Source organism: Pituophis catenifer, unplaced genomic scaffold (genome assembly GCF_029215685.1).
Source record: "Pituophis catenifer annectens isolate HBS135680 unplaced genomic scaffold, rPitCat1.0.hap2 SCAF_1, whole genome shotgun sequence".
Taxonomy (NCBI): Eukaryota; Metazoa; Chordata; class Lepidosauria; order Squamata; family Colubridae; genus Pituophis; species Pituophis catenifer.
The window spans coordinates 70,233,531-70,247,566 of NW_027256881.1; the positions used below are offsets into that span (position 1 = coordinate 70,233,531).

The 14,036-nt window shown below is 39.6% G+C and overlaps 1 protein-coding gene across 1 annotated transcript; it reads right to left on the minus strand.

The window, feature by feature from the left end:
• Nucleotides 1–271: 271 nt before the first annotated feature.
• Nucleotides 272–9,586, minus strand: NTPCR (nucleoside-triphosphatase, cancer-related). Its single transcript, XM_070950864.1, has 5 exons — nucleotides 9,469–9,586; nucleotides 6,361–6,523; nucleotides 5,540–5,636; nucleotides 3,406–3,615; nucleotides 272–1,121 (listed from the first exon to the last, which is right to left on the minus strand). The coding sequence occupies exons 1-5, from the start codon at nucleotides 9,500–9,502 to the stop codon at nucleotides 1,053–1,055; spliced, it is 573 nt and encodes a 190-aa protein (XP_070806965.1). The 5' UTR covers nucleotides 9,503–9,586; the 3' UTR covers nucleotides 272–1,052.
• Between the last annotated feature and the right edge of the window lie 4,450 nt (nucleotides 9,587–14,036).

Here is a 14,036-nt window from a genome sequence, read left to right on the forward strand (position 1 = left end):
TCATCAGAAGTGATCTGTGCATGCGCAGAAGGCACGTGCGCGAGTGATCCCGTTGTGAACCGGTAGTAAAGGTAAGTAGAACCCACCCCTGGTATATGTATGTATGTATATATGTATGTATGTATATACCATATACATACATACATATATATATATATATATATATATATATACATACATACACACACACACACACACACACACACACACACACACACACACATATATATATATATATATATATATATATATATATATATATATATATATATCATAATCTAACAATAGCACTACATAGATACATGTAAGCCTCCTGTTTCTAGTCTTCCAGTCATTTTAACTTTTATTTTCAGAGGCAAATAAAATTCTAACATGTTTGATTCCTGAGATCCCTAAACGCCAGTGAAAAGTGTTTTTTAAACTACGTAAAAGCTAATAACCAGTAATCAAAATGCTTTAGCTATGCCCTTGACAAATTTCTAAAAGAACTCAGAGTTTTGTAAATTAAAGAAAATTCACTGGCATTTGAGAAATCCCCCTTTTTCCATGCCTACCCTTTTTTTAACTTATGGTGTTCCTGAAAAATGTTCCATGCATAATGAATATATACTGCATAAGACCCTGGGTGAGTCAAAGAGAGTGGAAGAATGGCTGTTAAGAGTCTGGCAAGTCTTTACATCATGGGAAAGCCCTCCTTCTACAATGTAATGCTATAAGTGAAAAAGTATCTGATCAGAGATAGACTGAACCACAGCATATTGTTCAAACATGTTCAATATTAACATCAATTAAAATAAGGTGTCAATTTAAAGACTGGATTCTCAGTATTATGATGAAGCCAATCATTATGTTGGTGAATGTGTAGCAGTGTTTGTGTATTGTGCGTTTATTTTCCTGAACAAATTAATTCTGATTCAGAAATCAACCTCTGAAAACACATGTGAAAACAAGAACACCTACACCAGCCTATTCCAAGTTAATGAAGCTGTAGATATTAATGAAAATAACGTCAAACTGTAAGCAGCAGAAGGTGGGATGTGAAGACAAACATCTCATTTTAGGCAGTTCTGCACAGCTGTCACAACTTCTTGCAAAATGTCATCTCGATTCTCTCTCGTAATCTAAAATTTTAAAAAAAACAGAATACCCTTAAAATATGGATTAATATCAGTTTTCATTTATTTAAAGTAGCCAAAATGCAAGGCTTACAAAGTGGAAATGTTTATGAAGACTTTTTATATGTCTCTAATTAGAACAAGAACTAAGAATTGTCCAATTAGCTAGTTGTTATTGTTTTTAATTATAAGAATTCCTTTATTACCATATTAGGAGGCAATAGTCCTTTGGATTCTGACTTTTTGCTTTCTACTGATAAAGAACCCATGCAGATTAAGTAGGTTGTACATAGTACTGCAGATGTAAAAATATAGACATGCAGGAGAATAGATTGTATATCACCAAAATAGCAAAAGTGTACAAAATTTATACACTGGATGTCATCTTTTTAGTATAAACGTAGGCCTCTGAAAAGAACTTGTCCCCCAAAAAAAAATCTTTCCAAAGGGTGAAACAATTTGTAGCCCAGATATTTTACACTGAAAGTAATAAGTGTCCGTATTCCAAGAATGCTGGAGCTAAATTAGCAGGAGTTAAATTAGACAAATGGGGAAGGAAATATCAGGATGGGCAACGGAATCAGCCCATGGACTCACTCAGGGCATAGTTTTTGTGGGGTATCTAAAAAAAGAGAAGGAATGAGATGGGGAAAAAAGAAACGAGACTATAAATCTATAGTCCTTGAAGCTTGTATCAAAATAAATTGGCCTAAATGAATCAAGAACATCTTGGGCATTTTCCTGCATTGATTTTATGTCTGGTATCTCTGGTTTGATGAGATTCCATTTAAAAGAATGTGACATTTTGTTCTAGGAGCTGGAAACAAAGAAACATGAGACTGACTTAAGTTGACCAAGAATGAAAATGGCTCACAACACGAAACACAGCACCAAGTAATATTATAATAAGAAGAAGTTATAAAATAGAACATGCCATCAAAACCCAAAAAACTTCAACTTCTAAGGTCTGGTGCTGGCTCCCAATAGCATTTCCCCCACCCCCATCCCTTTTGAAAATTTTGAAAAAAGAGGTTAAAAAGTATATTCTTTACTAGGACTATTTCCTAGTAAAAATGATTTGTAGTAAGCACCTTGAAAAGCAAAGTCCCAGCGCCTTTCTGGGAGATCCTGAATAGAGGTATCACTATGAAAATAAAGTTAAATACTCAACTGAAGACTTGAGCCTGGGGAATAAAAGGTGTCCTTACTTTAAAGAACAGCAGGGAGGCACTATGATCCTGTTCAGCCCAAGCCATGTCTTTTGAACCATTTTCAAAGCACAGGCAGCCTATTCATTACATTTTTATCTTTTCTTCCAATAGAGAAGGTTTCAATAACCAGCACTCCAGTGGTGCAGACGGCAAAGAGATTCTTCAGGGCACACATGGAGTTATATGCAAGCTTTGTCAATAATTCATTACCTACGGAACTTAGTTAAATGTTCACAAGAATAAGCAACGTTACTAAATATTAAAGTCACTACCTTTACCTCAGATTCAGATAAATGTGGGGCAAGACAACTTGATTTCTGTCAAAGTCACTGGAATGGCCACTGAAGTTGTGTTTTGCATTCTCCAGATATTTGGAATCTAACCATGTGGTAACTGAATTTCCAGGGTTAGTAGTATTAATATTGCGAATAAGTATAACACAAGGACATATTTATAAATGAAACCCATTATTAACATTAGGCTGTAGCACTACTATTGGCAAGAATATTAGTGATAATGGAATGCTTTTTTTTTTTTTTTGCTAAAATGTCTTCATATTCTCTATAATGCTTTTTTTTTTTTTGCTAAAATGTCTCCATATAATGCATTTATTTTCCCTCTCCTGAGCTTGTCACAATACACATTAGGAAAGTCCCTTGACTACTGCTGTTTATCTGGGAAATTTCTGAAGTCACATTTTACAGTACCACATTTAGATGCATCTCAGAGAAAGCTGTGTTTAGACTTTTGAAAATGGATTGGTTATATAAGCTCAATGAAAGGATCTATTTGGAGCCATTTAAAATAAATATTTTGACTTCTTTACTTCTTTACTGTATATGTTCTATGTAAAGGGTAGATGAATGGAATATACTTTAAACTTCATATCTGAGGATGGGTGTAGCTGAAGCCCAAGCAGGAGAGCTATAAGAAATCTACCACAGAATCAACTTTATTTCCAGTAGAAGCGAGCACCTGTTTTTTCAAAGGGAATTGTTCCAAACAAATGTTAAATAAGATGTCAGACCATTGCTTGCCAATAAAAACAGACTTTCTCAGTGGATCTGTCTGTGACTTACATTGAAGACATTCACTTCTTTTCTATTTCTGATCTCTTCCACAAGTCTCAAAGGCTTTCCTTTAGGCACTGGGATTGTTCCAAGTATCACAGTCCCGGATTCATTCAAAATTTGTTGGACAGCTTGAATAAATGTCTGGCTGAAGAGCTCCATTTTACCAATCTCATCAATTATGCATACCTTTTTCACTGAGCTGCTGTCAAAATCAGTCTATGAGAAAAATATGTATGGTATAAAAACACTTAGCGGCAAAATGCAAAATATTTTTACATGACTTAAATCACAATTTATATGAGGGATACATTATCTGATGCCTCCTGATCTTTGGGCTCCAGCTCAGAGGCAGCAGGGCAAAACAAAGTTTTCAGTGAGAGCTGCAGGACAAAACATCAGGTTATCTACTCTGACCTTTAGAGAAAAAAATAATTCAAGGTAACTGTTTCTTACAAAAACATTTTTACAACATTTTTGTGAGAACTCACAATTTCAGAGGCAAGCTATTCCATTAATTATTCTGTCAGAAATTTTTTCTTATTTCTAAGTTGAATCTCCCTGTAACAAGCTACACTCCATTACTTCGTATCCTGCCCCCTTGTGCTTTAGAGAATATGTTGTCCCACTCTTCTCTATGACAGTCCCTCAAGTCAGCAAGGGGTTCTCTGCCCGGTTGTTGGGTGGACGTGGCCATGGTGGGGATGGCCTAGTCGGCCTCCTGGACCATGGTGGGGATGGGGTGTTTTTGCCCTCCCCAGGCTCCAGAGGCTATCCTTGAGCCTCCAAGAGGGCGAAAACGGCCTCCCCAGGCTCCAGAGGCCCTCTGGAGGCCGGAAATGGGCCCGTTTCCGGCCTTCCCGAACTTCTGGTAGGCCTGTTTTTCGCCTTCCCTGAGCCTCCGTGCACGCCCTGCACTTACCTGCATCCAATATGGGCTGCGTGGGGACTCCTGGGAGGGGCAGGGTGGGCAGGGGGTTCTCCGAACTGCACAGAACCTTAGCTACAGGTTCTCCCAAACCACTGCAAACCCCCAGCAGCCCACCACTGCCTCAAGTACTGGAAGACAGTTATCATGTCCCCCTAATCGTTTTAGACAAAAGCTAATGGAAAATCAATTGGTTTTATGCCTTGCTGAATTTTTCCCCTCTCTATATGTAAAGCTAAAATTAATGAAGGAATACAGGAACCGTTACCACAACTGATAAAAGATAAAAGAGAATGTAAGCAACAACATAGGCCTGAAAAGGGAGGAAGCATGAGAAAAAGGCACAAAATAATCTAAGCAGAGGAAATGTTACCAGACTTCCATAATTCTGTTATTTTTTCCTTACAACAATAGAGTTCCAGTAGTTCCTGTGGTGTCTCTTTCTTGAACTGACCTGCCTTGAAAGGCTGACACTTTAAGACAAATCTACCTCATTCTGAGTGACTTCATGAACATAACCTTGTGCTTTTCTTTGCAACAAGACAGAAGAAGTTTGTCACTGTGGCTTTTTGGGACTTTTTTCAACTTCTCCATTTAGGTCATTTCTGTAGAACTTAGAGTTTCCCACCAAAATATGAATAAAAACCAATGCTGTTTTGCTTTTCAAAAACAGCCAAAATTATCAAAGTGTTGCTACCAAGCTGGATTCAAATATTTAGATATTATTAAAAGATATTCATATATATTTGAGGTTCAAATAATTTAGAAGTAGTCTGATCTACATTTAAAGTACTTATCTATGACAAGACAGTAAACTATATAGCTGAAGTACTATTTGCATCAATATTTGTAAATCTACATTGGAAACATCAGCTGCTAAAGGCCAGCCAAGGGCCATATTGGCACTTATTTTTTGTAATGTATCTTACTTATGAGACCACCCTGTTATATCTCTTGCATTACCATGAGAGATTCAAAGAAATAAACATGTTCATTTACAAGTCTTTTAATTCATGATCACAAAGTTCTTCTGTCACTGAATAAACATCCACAAATGTGTGAAATGAAAACCTCCAAGAATAAGCGTGATCACACTATTTTGAGACCCACCGCTTTTTACATGCAAATTTAAAGCCCCATAAAATATAGCCTATGCATTTTCATGAAAATGTGTACATTATTCAAGAAAACATACAGTTCTACTATGTAACTTACGTTTTTCAACAAAGGAAGAGCCAACTGTTCAAATGAAGCTAGATCTACAACATATTGGCCAACACGATATTCATGCCTTGCTGCTGAATGACCAGAGCTACATAAAGAAAATACATACAGCCAAATGTTTATCTGACCAAGTATAGAGAATCAAAACTATGAACAAATAAAAAACCTTATATGTTTCAAAACACAGTAATGATCTTCAAGGGAAAAATAGAAAATAAAACAATGTGGGATATATTTACATGTATGGTTTTAATTATGTTAGTATTAGAGCCTCCAATCTGGTTGCCATGCCTCTTCTCCTTCTAATGTTTCCTCACCTTTCTTAAGTGATCCAGATGGCTGCTAACATCCCAATCTATGTAATAAAACATAAAGACAGAGCCACAAAATGCAGTTGGAAGGAGCAAATGGTATTCGGAGACATAATGGCCTTGAGGTGATAGACCAGAGTGGAGACTGCCTACTGTCCTTTCAAATGTTCTAAAAATATAACATAATTTTTAATTGAGACTATTTTGCTGATTTCTTCAGCCATTAGACTTGCACATTATTATGGGGTGGTGATAAGTATGTCCCTCCTACATATCACAAAAGTTTACACAGTATTCAGTTATGGGCTAATTTCTTACCCATAAATTAAGACCAACTTAAGTATTAGCCTAATAGTCACATGATAATTTTACAATCTTATCTGCCATTTCAGAAATCTCTGCTCTTCATGTTTGTGAACCATAATGGCCTTACATAAGCATTCCACTGAGGATTTAAAAAAAAAAAATAATGCCAGAAAATATATTTTAAAAGTTCATTACCCAACTCTAGATAAAATTCCTCTTCTTCCATTCAGAGTGACAACATCAAACCCTGTTCTCCGGCCACTTTCTCTCACTTCCTCTGTGTAAAATCCATCAATGGGGATACCAGATGATTTCAAAATTTCAGCAGCTTTCCGAATCAATGTTGTTTTTCCAATTCCTACAGCAAAAAGTCTTGTTAAGCCTCACTTTCAATATATGTATATAAAACAAAGCAAATATTATTTTAGGACTATTTGACTCCTTGTTTTTACCTGGCTAATTCAGTATGGTCATTCATACTGTAAATCTTTTGCTCTCCTAATGCCAAAAAATATGCACCCCATTCACATAACATAGTTAAATGTGTCGGGGGCAATATGTCATGTGAACAGGAAAACTGGGCTACCTGATTAATTCTAAGAGGATTGATTATAGTCCTTAAGATCTTTGAACTATTGTCCAAACAGCTTTTTGGGGTAGTTAATCAATCTTTTCCCCATTTGAAGTACAAACACTACAAAAATTGGGTCTCTACAAACCAGAGTGGGTTTCAGCAGGTTCTGACCAATTCTGGAGAACTGGTAGTGGAAATTTTGAGTAGTTCGGAGAACTGGTAAATACCACTTCTGACTAGTCCCACCCCCATCTATTCTTTGCTTCCCGAGTCCCAGGTGATCGGGAGGAAATGGGGATTTTGCAGTAACCTTCCCCTGGAATGGGGAGGGAATGGAGATTTTACAGTATCCTTCCCCTGCCACGCCCACCAAGCCATGCCATGCCCACCAAGCCACACCCACAGAACCGATAGTAAAAATTTTTGAAAGCCACCACTGCTACAAACATCCCTTCTCTGTAATTAGTTTGGTTTTTACTTCCCCACCCAGGTTTCTGTGTATATGTGTGTGAAAAACAGCAGGGACATATGGAGATGTCACTGCAATTTCTCTGAAAAAAAACAAGGAACTGGGAAAGGAAGTGAAAGCCACCAACTAGAAAAAGACAATATCGCTCAGTTATTCTGATTTATGTGCTTTCAGTTCATAGAGGTGAGTCATTTATCAGAGAAAGGGATCAGATATATCATACAAAGGCTGTCATAAAGTAGAAGATCCAACTGGCTTTCTCCTCTCAAAATGTTCTATAATTCTCAAGTCTCTCTGGAATGCCTCCACTAATTTTCCATAGCTGGTACTAATTAGGACTACCAGATCTCCTCTGCAAAACTCCAGATGACCAGTTGATTGTAGCGAAGAACTGGAGTTTTCTGTATCTTTTTGTTGACATCTTGCAGGTCAGATCTGAAACCTTAATACTTATTTCCTGATTGGTCCACAAAAATATCGCCATGGGTCTTATTCTTCTAAATCCCTCTCCAAAATGCTCCTTTTTCAGGGAAATTTAAGAGCCTTCTAGTTCCTTTATCTTAATCCCTTACTCTATTCAGAAGACCAGACTTGAGTTGATTCTTTATCAGCCAGAGTGTACCAGACAATACCAGGCAGCAGGCTTAAAAAGAACTTCAGCCTCCAGATAGTAACTTGCCCATGTAGGAATGTGAAATGGGAGTGAACTCTCCCCACTTGTCAACTCAAGAAAAAAGCACTTTTCTTCTGCAACTGTATTGAGAACAGCAGTTGTGTTTGCTGCCAGCAAATGCCATTCTCACCCCTTGCTTTTCCCAAGGAAAAAATAGGCAGAATCGTTAGAGCAGAGTTCACATTTGAGGCCCTGCAAGTACAATGTACCTTGGAGATGCCAAACCCCTAATTTATAGGAGCCAAGCAAATACATGTAATTGGATTAATTATATCCTTTCCCTGCTTATTCACAGATATGTCCTGCTTTATTCCTTTCCTGTTTTGAGTTTTATCCTATCTTTTTTCCAGGACCTCAAAGCAAGGATATAAAGGGACCCTCCCTTTATTTCATTGGTTCTTCCCCAGCACCTTGCAAAGTGGGGGGGGGAAGAATAGCTAGCCCATCTTCCCTAGTGAAGCTGGGTTTGAATACAGGCCTCCTCAGCCCTAGTCCAACACTTTAATTCCTATGTAAAAATATACCTGTTTCAGATTACAAGGTACCCAAAGTAGAGACTTGCACATGAATAAACACACAAGATAGTGGCAGATCCTATATTACTGGTGGGGAGGGGGGCATTCCTCCTTTGCATTAATGAAGGGTATGTAGTTAATACTGGGAACTGGAGACCCGTTATCACATTTGAGCCTCTCATCAAGCAGTGAACTGAGTTACAGTATACTGAAAATAAATCCATAAATCCATTTTGGCCAGGCATTCCCGTGGATCAATTTCTGAAGGCCAGCAATAGAAATACAACATCTTCCAGAGAATATTGCGGCCGCTGTCTCTGTCAAGACCTTCTCCAGAGGGAATCAAGAAGGGATTTCTTCTTAATTTCCACTTCCTACGAACACTACCCAATAAAAGCTTGTTTTTATTAATATAATCTCCACTCCATCCGAAGCCAAGCTGCCGTCATCCTGTATAATCCTATCAATATATATAGAGAGAGAGAAAGAGAGAGAGACGACTGGTTCTATAGTTTACAGTTGAAGACTTTCAGGAATCTATTCCAGGGACAAGCGACCTGCAAGTAACTAATCAGGAACGGCGCTGTAGGCCCGCCATGTAAATCTCACTCACTCCAAAAATAAACTCCATCGGGTTTCCGTCGGGGAGGGAGGGAGAGGGGCATAAATTGGGTGCAACACTGCAGTCTGATCTACAAAAGGAGCTCGGGATTGGTGCGGCTCGCAATCGCATCGGGAGCAAAGAACTGCTGTATGCAAAAGGAGAAACTGATCCTCCGATGCACATTAACTCGGAAGAAAACCACCTTCTCTCTCTCTCTCCACCCACCCATAGCCGGAAATAAGGCGTTGCAAAAGCGAAGCTGCAAAGTGTGTCTTGCCGGCTCTTCTCTGGGATCCCCGACTTGCTCTTGCACGGGTCATCGCTGGCCGCGTGCCGAAGCAATGCCCGGCGGCCCCGGAAAGGCCTCTCGTTCTCTCCCAGCTCCTCCCGCTAGCTCTTCCCCGCTATGGGCCGTGTGCTTGCCCGCTATTTCCAGCGTTCTCGGTGGTGGGGAGAGAAAGGAGTTACCTGGGGGTCCCGTGAGAAAAACGTGCGTGGCCATGTTGGCCAGACGGCCCAAGAGAGAGAAAGCGCGAGCCCTGCGTGGGGCGGGAGAGAGTTTAGTGGGCCTGACACTTTTCCCCCCCTCCTTTTTCTTTTCCTCCAGCCGCTTGGGGGCGGAGAAGAAAAGCCGTGGTTTTTCTCTGCTTGTGTGAGCTGCCTCCACCCACCCACACACCCACACCCACACCCACACACACACACACACCCTTTTCTGCTTTTTCCTTTTGCAATCTTTTCCCGTTTCGCGAGAGCAGTTTTTCAGAGATTTGACAGTAACAGTTGGAAAGAACTTTGGAGGTCATCTAGTCCAACCCCCTGGAGGATGAAGCGCCCTTAAAGCTACCTAAGGGAGTAAATTCTGTTGGGACTGACTTCAGCGCAAGGCCGTTTGAGTCGGGGTCGCTGCTCCTAATGGCGTATTGGTAGTCCTCGACTGTTGTTTCATTTAGTGAGCATTCATAGTTACAATCAATGGCCCTGAAAAAAGTGACTTAGGACCATCTTTTACACTTATGACCATTTCAGCATCCTCAGGGTCAGGTAATCAAAATTCGGACACTTGGCAACTGGCATGTATTTATGACAGTTGCAGGATCCTGGGGCCAGGTTTTGCAACCTTCTGACAAGCAAAGTCAGAGTCACTTCACAACCGTGTTACTGACTAAATACCTGCAGTGATTCACTGAACTGTGGCAAAAAAGGAGTAAAATAGAGCAAAATTCACTTAACAAATGTCTCATTTAGGAACATAAATGTTGGGCTCAATTGTCGTCGTAAGTTGAGGACTACCTGTAATTGCAATGTGTGGATCCAACGAGAAGTGAAGCCTCCCACCAGTTTCTCCTTGAGGGAAAATCCCCCAGTGCGGCCACGTTGGGTGGGTGTTTCCCCCATCCTTTTGATAATCGGGAACTTCCCTTGATGTCAGCCATGTGTCTACCCAGCTGAAGTATAATGTAATCCACCATTTTTGATGATCTCTTTTGGTAGGGCCCTTTTAGGTGATTTTTTTTTAACCAGGGCATTTGAAATTATTTTGCTCCCTTTTTTGACACAATGTTTCTGATTGTGGTGTGTTGGACCAAGTGCATTTTGTCTGAATTGAAGAGCAATTCTGGGCATTGGAAATAAAACAGCAGGGGTGTCCAAGTGGAGATCAGTGGAAAAATATAGAACTGAATAAAAAAAAACAAGGGAAAGAAAAATACTGTCTTGACGGACAGTTAGTGTAATAAGGTACCAAACAATTCTCTTTGAAAAGAGAAAGACAAAATAAGCCTTCCTGGATGCATTCAAATAATTTTCCTGGCAACAATTATAGAAAGGAATTGTTACTGCTTTTTTTTTTTTTTTTTTTGCTACAGGAGTCCTTGTTTCGTGACCACAGTGGAGACCAGTGATTTGGTCTTTAAGTGAAGTGGTTGCTAAATGGAACCACAAGTGCCATTACAATATTAACTTTAGCTTTCATTTGCTTTACAGACCTGCAAAGGTTGTAAATGCAAGGATTGTTTACTTTTTCATCACCATCGTAGCTCCTTGTTTAGCAACTGTCTCATTTAGCAACCATGCAAACCATTGTAGCTGTGAATGATTGCTAAATGAGACAGTTGCTAAACAAGGACTACCTATAATTTTTCCCATTTCTCAATGTAGTCAATACCTCTGGCATTCTCTGGTAGTCTGCCATTCAAATAAAAATCTACCTTGACTGGCTTTCTTTGCAAATCCAAGCAAAGTCAGACAGGCGCTATCATCTACAGCAGCAGTCCTCTAATATTTTGGTTCCAAACCCTCAATAAATTCTTTAAAAAGATTGAAGACCCCAAAGAGCTTTGGCTTATTGGAATTATATCTACCAATGTTTACTGTATTAGAAATTAAAACAGAGAGATTTTAAAGTATTTATTTGATTTAAAGGACTCCTTGAAAGTATCTTGGAATCCTCAGACCACACTTTAAGAACTGCTGATCTACAGAAAGAAGAAGGTTGATTCAAATAGTCAAAACAAATATTCCTTACAACACTCCTCCCCATTTTATTCAGGAGACTTACCTGAATCCATGATAAGTAGATAATGAATATTGATACTTTTAGATGTATTAACAATGAAGTACAGAAATAAATATTGATGTGACCATTCGTGTTTTAATTGATTAAAAAGGATTTGAAGTTAACCAGCAGCAGAAACTATAGACAGCAGGGCTCTGCAGACCTTCAGACTTGAAAAGAAAGTGATGATTTAGAGCACATGAGGATGAGAAATAGCCCCTGTCTGCAACTTCTTAAAGAAGTTGCATCCCTTTCTGGAATTGTATGGCTGTGCATAATCCTGAGGGGGGAAAAAAACAGATTTGGTTTGAGAAGTTGCAGGCAGCTGCTGCTGCAAATTCTGAACACCATTTTGTCTCTGAACCCAAAGCACTGTACAGGTCTAGCAGTCATGAAGCACTATCTTAAAAGTAGTGAAAAAGGCAATCATTTTCTTCTTGAGAAAATGCCTCTGCCAAAATTATGTTTGCTTGGCATCTATATGTATCATCTAAATAAATCTTTTTTTCAAACTACTTTAGTTTTATGCCAGTTTAAATGATAGAAAATTAAAACTCATGATCAATTGAATATGTTTAATTATAATACATGTCAAGCCTAAACTCAGAGGTGACGTAGTGAAATCCAATTGAGTTTAATCCCTTATTTACGTATGCCTAGTAGACAGAATCTTGCCACACTAAAACTATAACACTCAGCCCTACTAGATATATCCTGAGACATTCTAGGCATGTCTACTTTGAACCTCTTCCTCTCTCCAATTCCTGACTGTACAGTCTCTTAATCTGGGCCTCTTTGGGAAAATTTTGTGTTGCCAAAACTCTTTCCCACTGTTCCTGCTGATGCACATTCCATCATAACACAATTATTCTGAATGCAGGTAGTCCTTGCTTAACAACCATTTGTTTAGCCACCATTCAAAATTACAACTGCTGAATGAAGGGGCTTATAATTGGTTCTTAAAATTCTGCTTGTGACATGAGCCCCATGGTCATTTGAACAAAATTCGTTCCTTCCTACATTTATGACTCCCCCCCTCCCGCTGCCCTCCATCATTTGTCATTTTCACTTACCACCCCTCCACTGGGGTCACCATCCCAGCTACAGCAAGGAGTGTATGGAAATATCCCACAGGCCAATGAATGAGAGCTAGAGGGGCAGGGCCTTCTTTCGTGCTCAGGCCATGTCCTTTTGCACAGCAGCCTGGTTTTCGTTTTATGAAAGAAAGGCCCAACTGCACTAACATGAAAGAAGAATCCGTCCGGTAGTGGTATGTGGTAGAGGAGGTATGGCAGATATGGTGGTGGATAGGCGAGCTGCCAAACGGGCAGTGATGGAGGGAACGTAAGTGGAAGGGGGGATTCAAGTGGAGACAGTCCCTTCTTCCAAGAATGGCTTGGATCTGGTTGTTTTTAAAATAACTGGGTCCTTTACATAGGAAGGCTTACAGATTAATTACTGGGTGAAGAAATACTGGGCTCCATATAGGGGTGGGTTCTAAATTTTTTTTACTACCAGTTCTGTGGGCGTGGCTTATTTTGTGGGCATGGCTTGATGATCATGTGACAATTATTTAGGATTTAGTAGAGGTCTACCAGGCTTTTAACTGCTTGCAGAGTGGTACTGATCTATCCATTTATTTTTTGCAGGCACTGGTCTACCCATTTATTTTTGCAGGCACTGATCTACTCATGTATTTTTGCAGGCACTGGTCTATTCATGTATTTTTGCAGGCACTGGTCTACTCATTTGTTTTCTTTTAACACTGATCAGCTGTAGGCCTTTGAAACCCCGCGGCAAAAGTTTAAACAGTTTTTTCCCCTCTAGCCATCAGCTGGGACTCAGGAGGCAGCAATAGATTGGGAGTGGGGCCAAATAAAAGGTAAGAATAACGTGGGGGTGTGTGGGGGGGCAGAACTGGTTCAGTGATGTGATATAGTCACCGCTACCGGCTCGGGAGAACCGGGCTGAACCGGGAGGAACCCACCACTGGCTCCATATTTAGCATGTGATGTGAATTATTCTCCAATAACAGCCTGGCTCATTTCAGTAGTACTCAAACTGATGTTCCTAAGAATTTGGAAAGATGATAAAAGACATTCTACAGAAAAACTGCAGAAGCTTGGGTGCTTTTAAATGGATTTTAAATCCTTTTATACTATTGTTTATGAGCCTCCATGGTGCAGTGGTTAGAATGCAATATTGCAGGCTACTTCTACTGGCTGCTGGCTGCTTGCAATTTGACAGTTCAAATCCCACCAGGCTCAAGGTTGATTCAGCTTTCCCTCCTTCCGAGGTGGGTAAAATGAAGACCCAGACTGTTGGGGACAATATGGTGACTCTGTAAACTGATTAGAGTAAAGCAATGTAAAGCGGTACAGAATAGAATAGAATTCTTTATTGGCCAAGTGTGATTGGACACACAAGGAATTTGTCTTGGTGCATATGCTCTCGGTGTACATAAAAGATACATTCGTCA

Excerpts from the sequence above, each read along its gene's own strand:
- NTPCR (XM_070950864.1), bottom strand. The coding sequence starts at position 9,502 with ATGGCCACGCACGTTTTTCTCACGGGACCCCCAG. Across the intron at positions 5,637-6,360 it reads GGAATTTTATCTAGAGTTGG|CTCTGGTCATTCAGCAGCAA; the intron begins GTAATGAACTTT and ends TTCTTTATGTAG. Across the intron at positions 3,616-5,539 it reads CTCTTCCTTTGTTGAAAAAC|ACTGATTTTGACAGCAGCTC; the intron begins GTAAGTTACATA and ends TTTTTCTCATAG.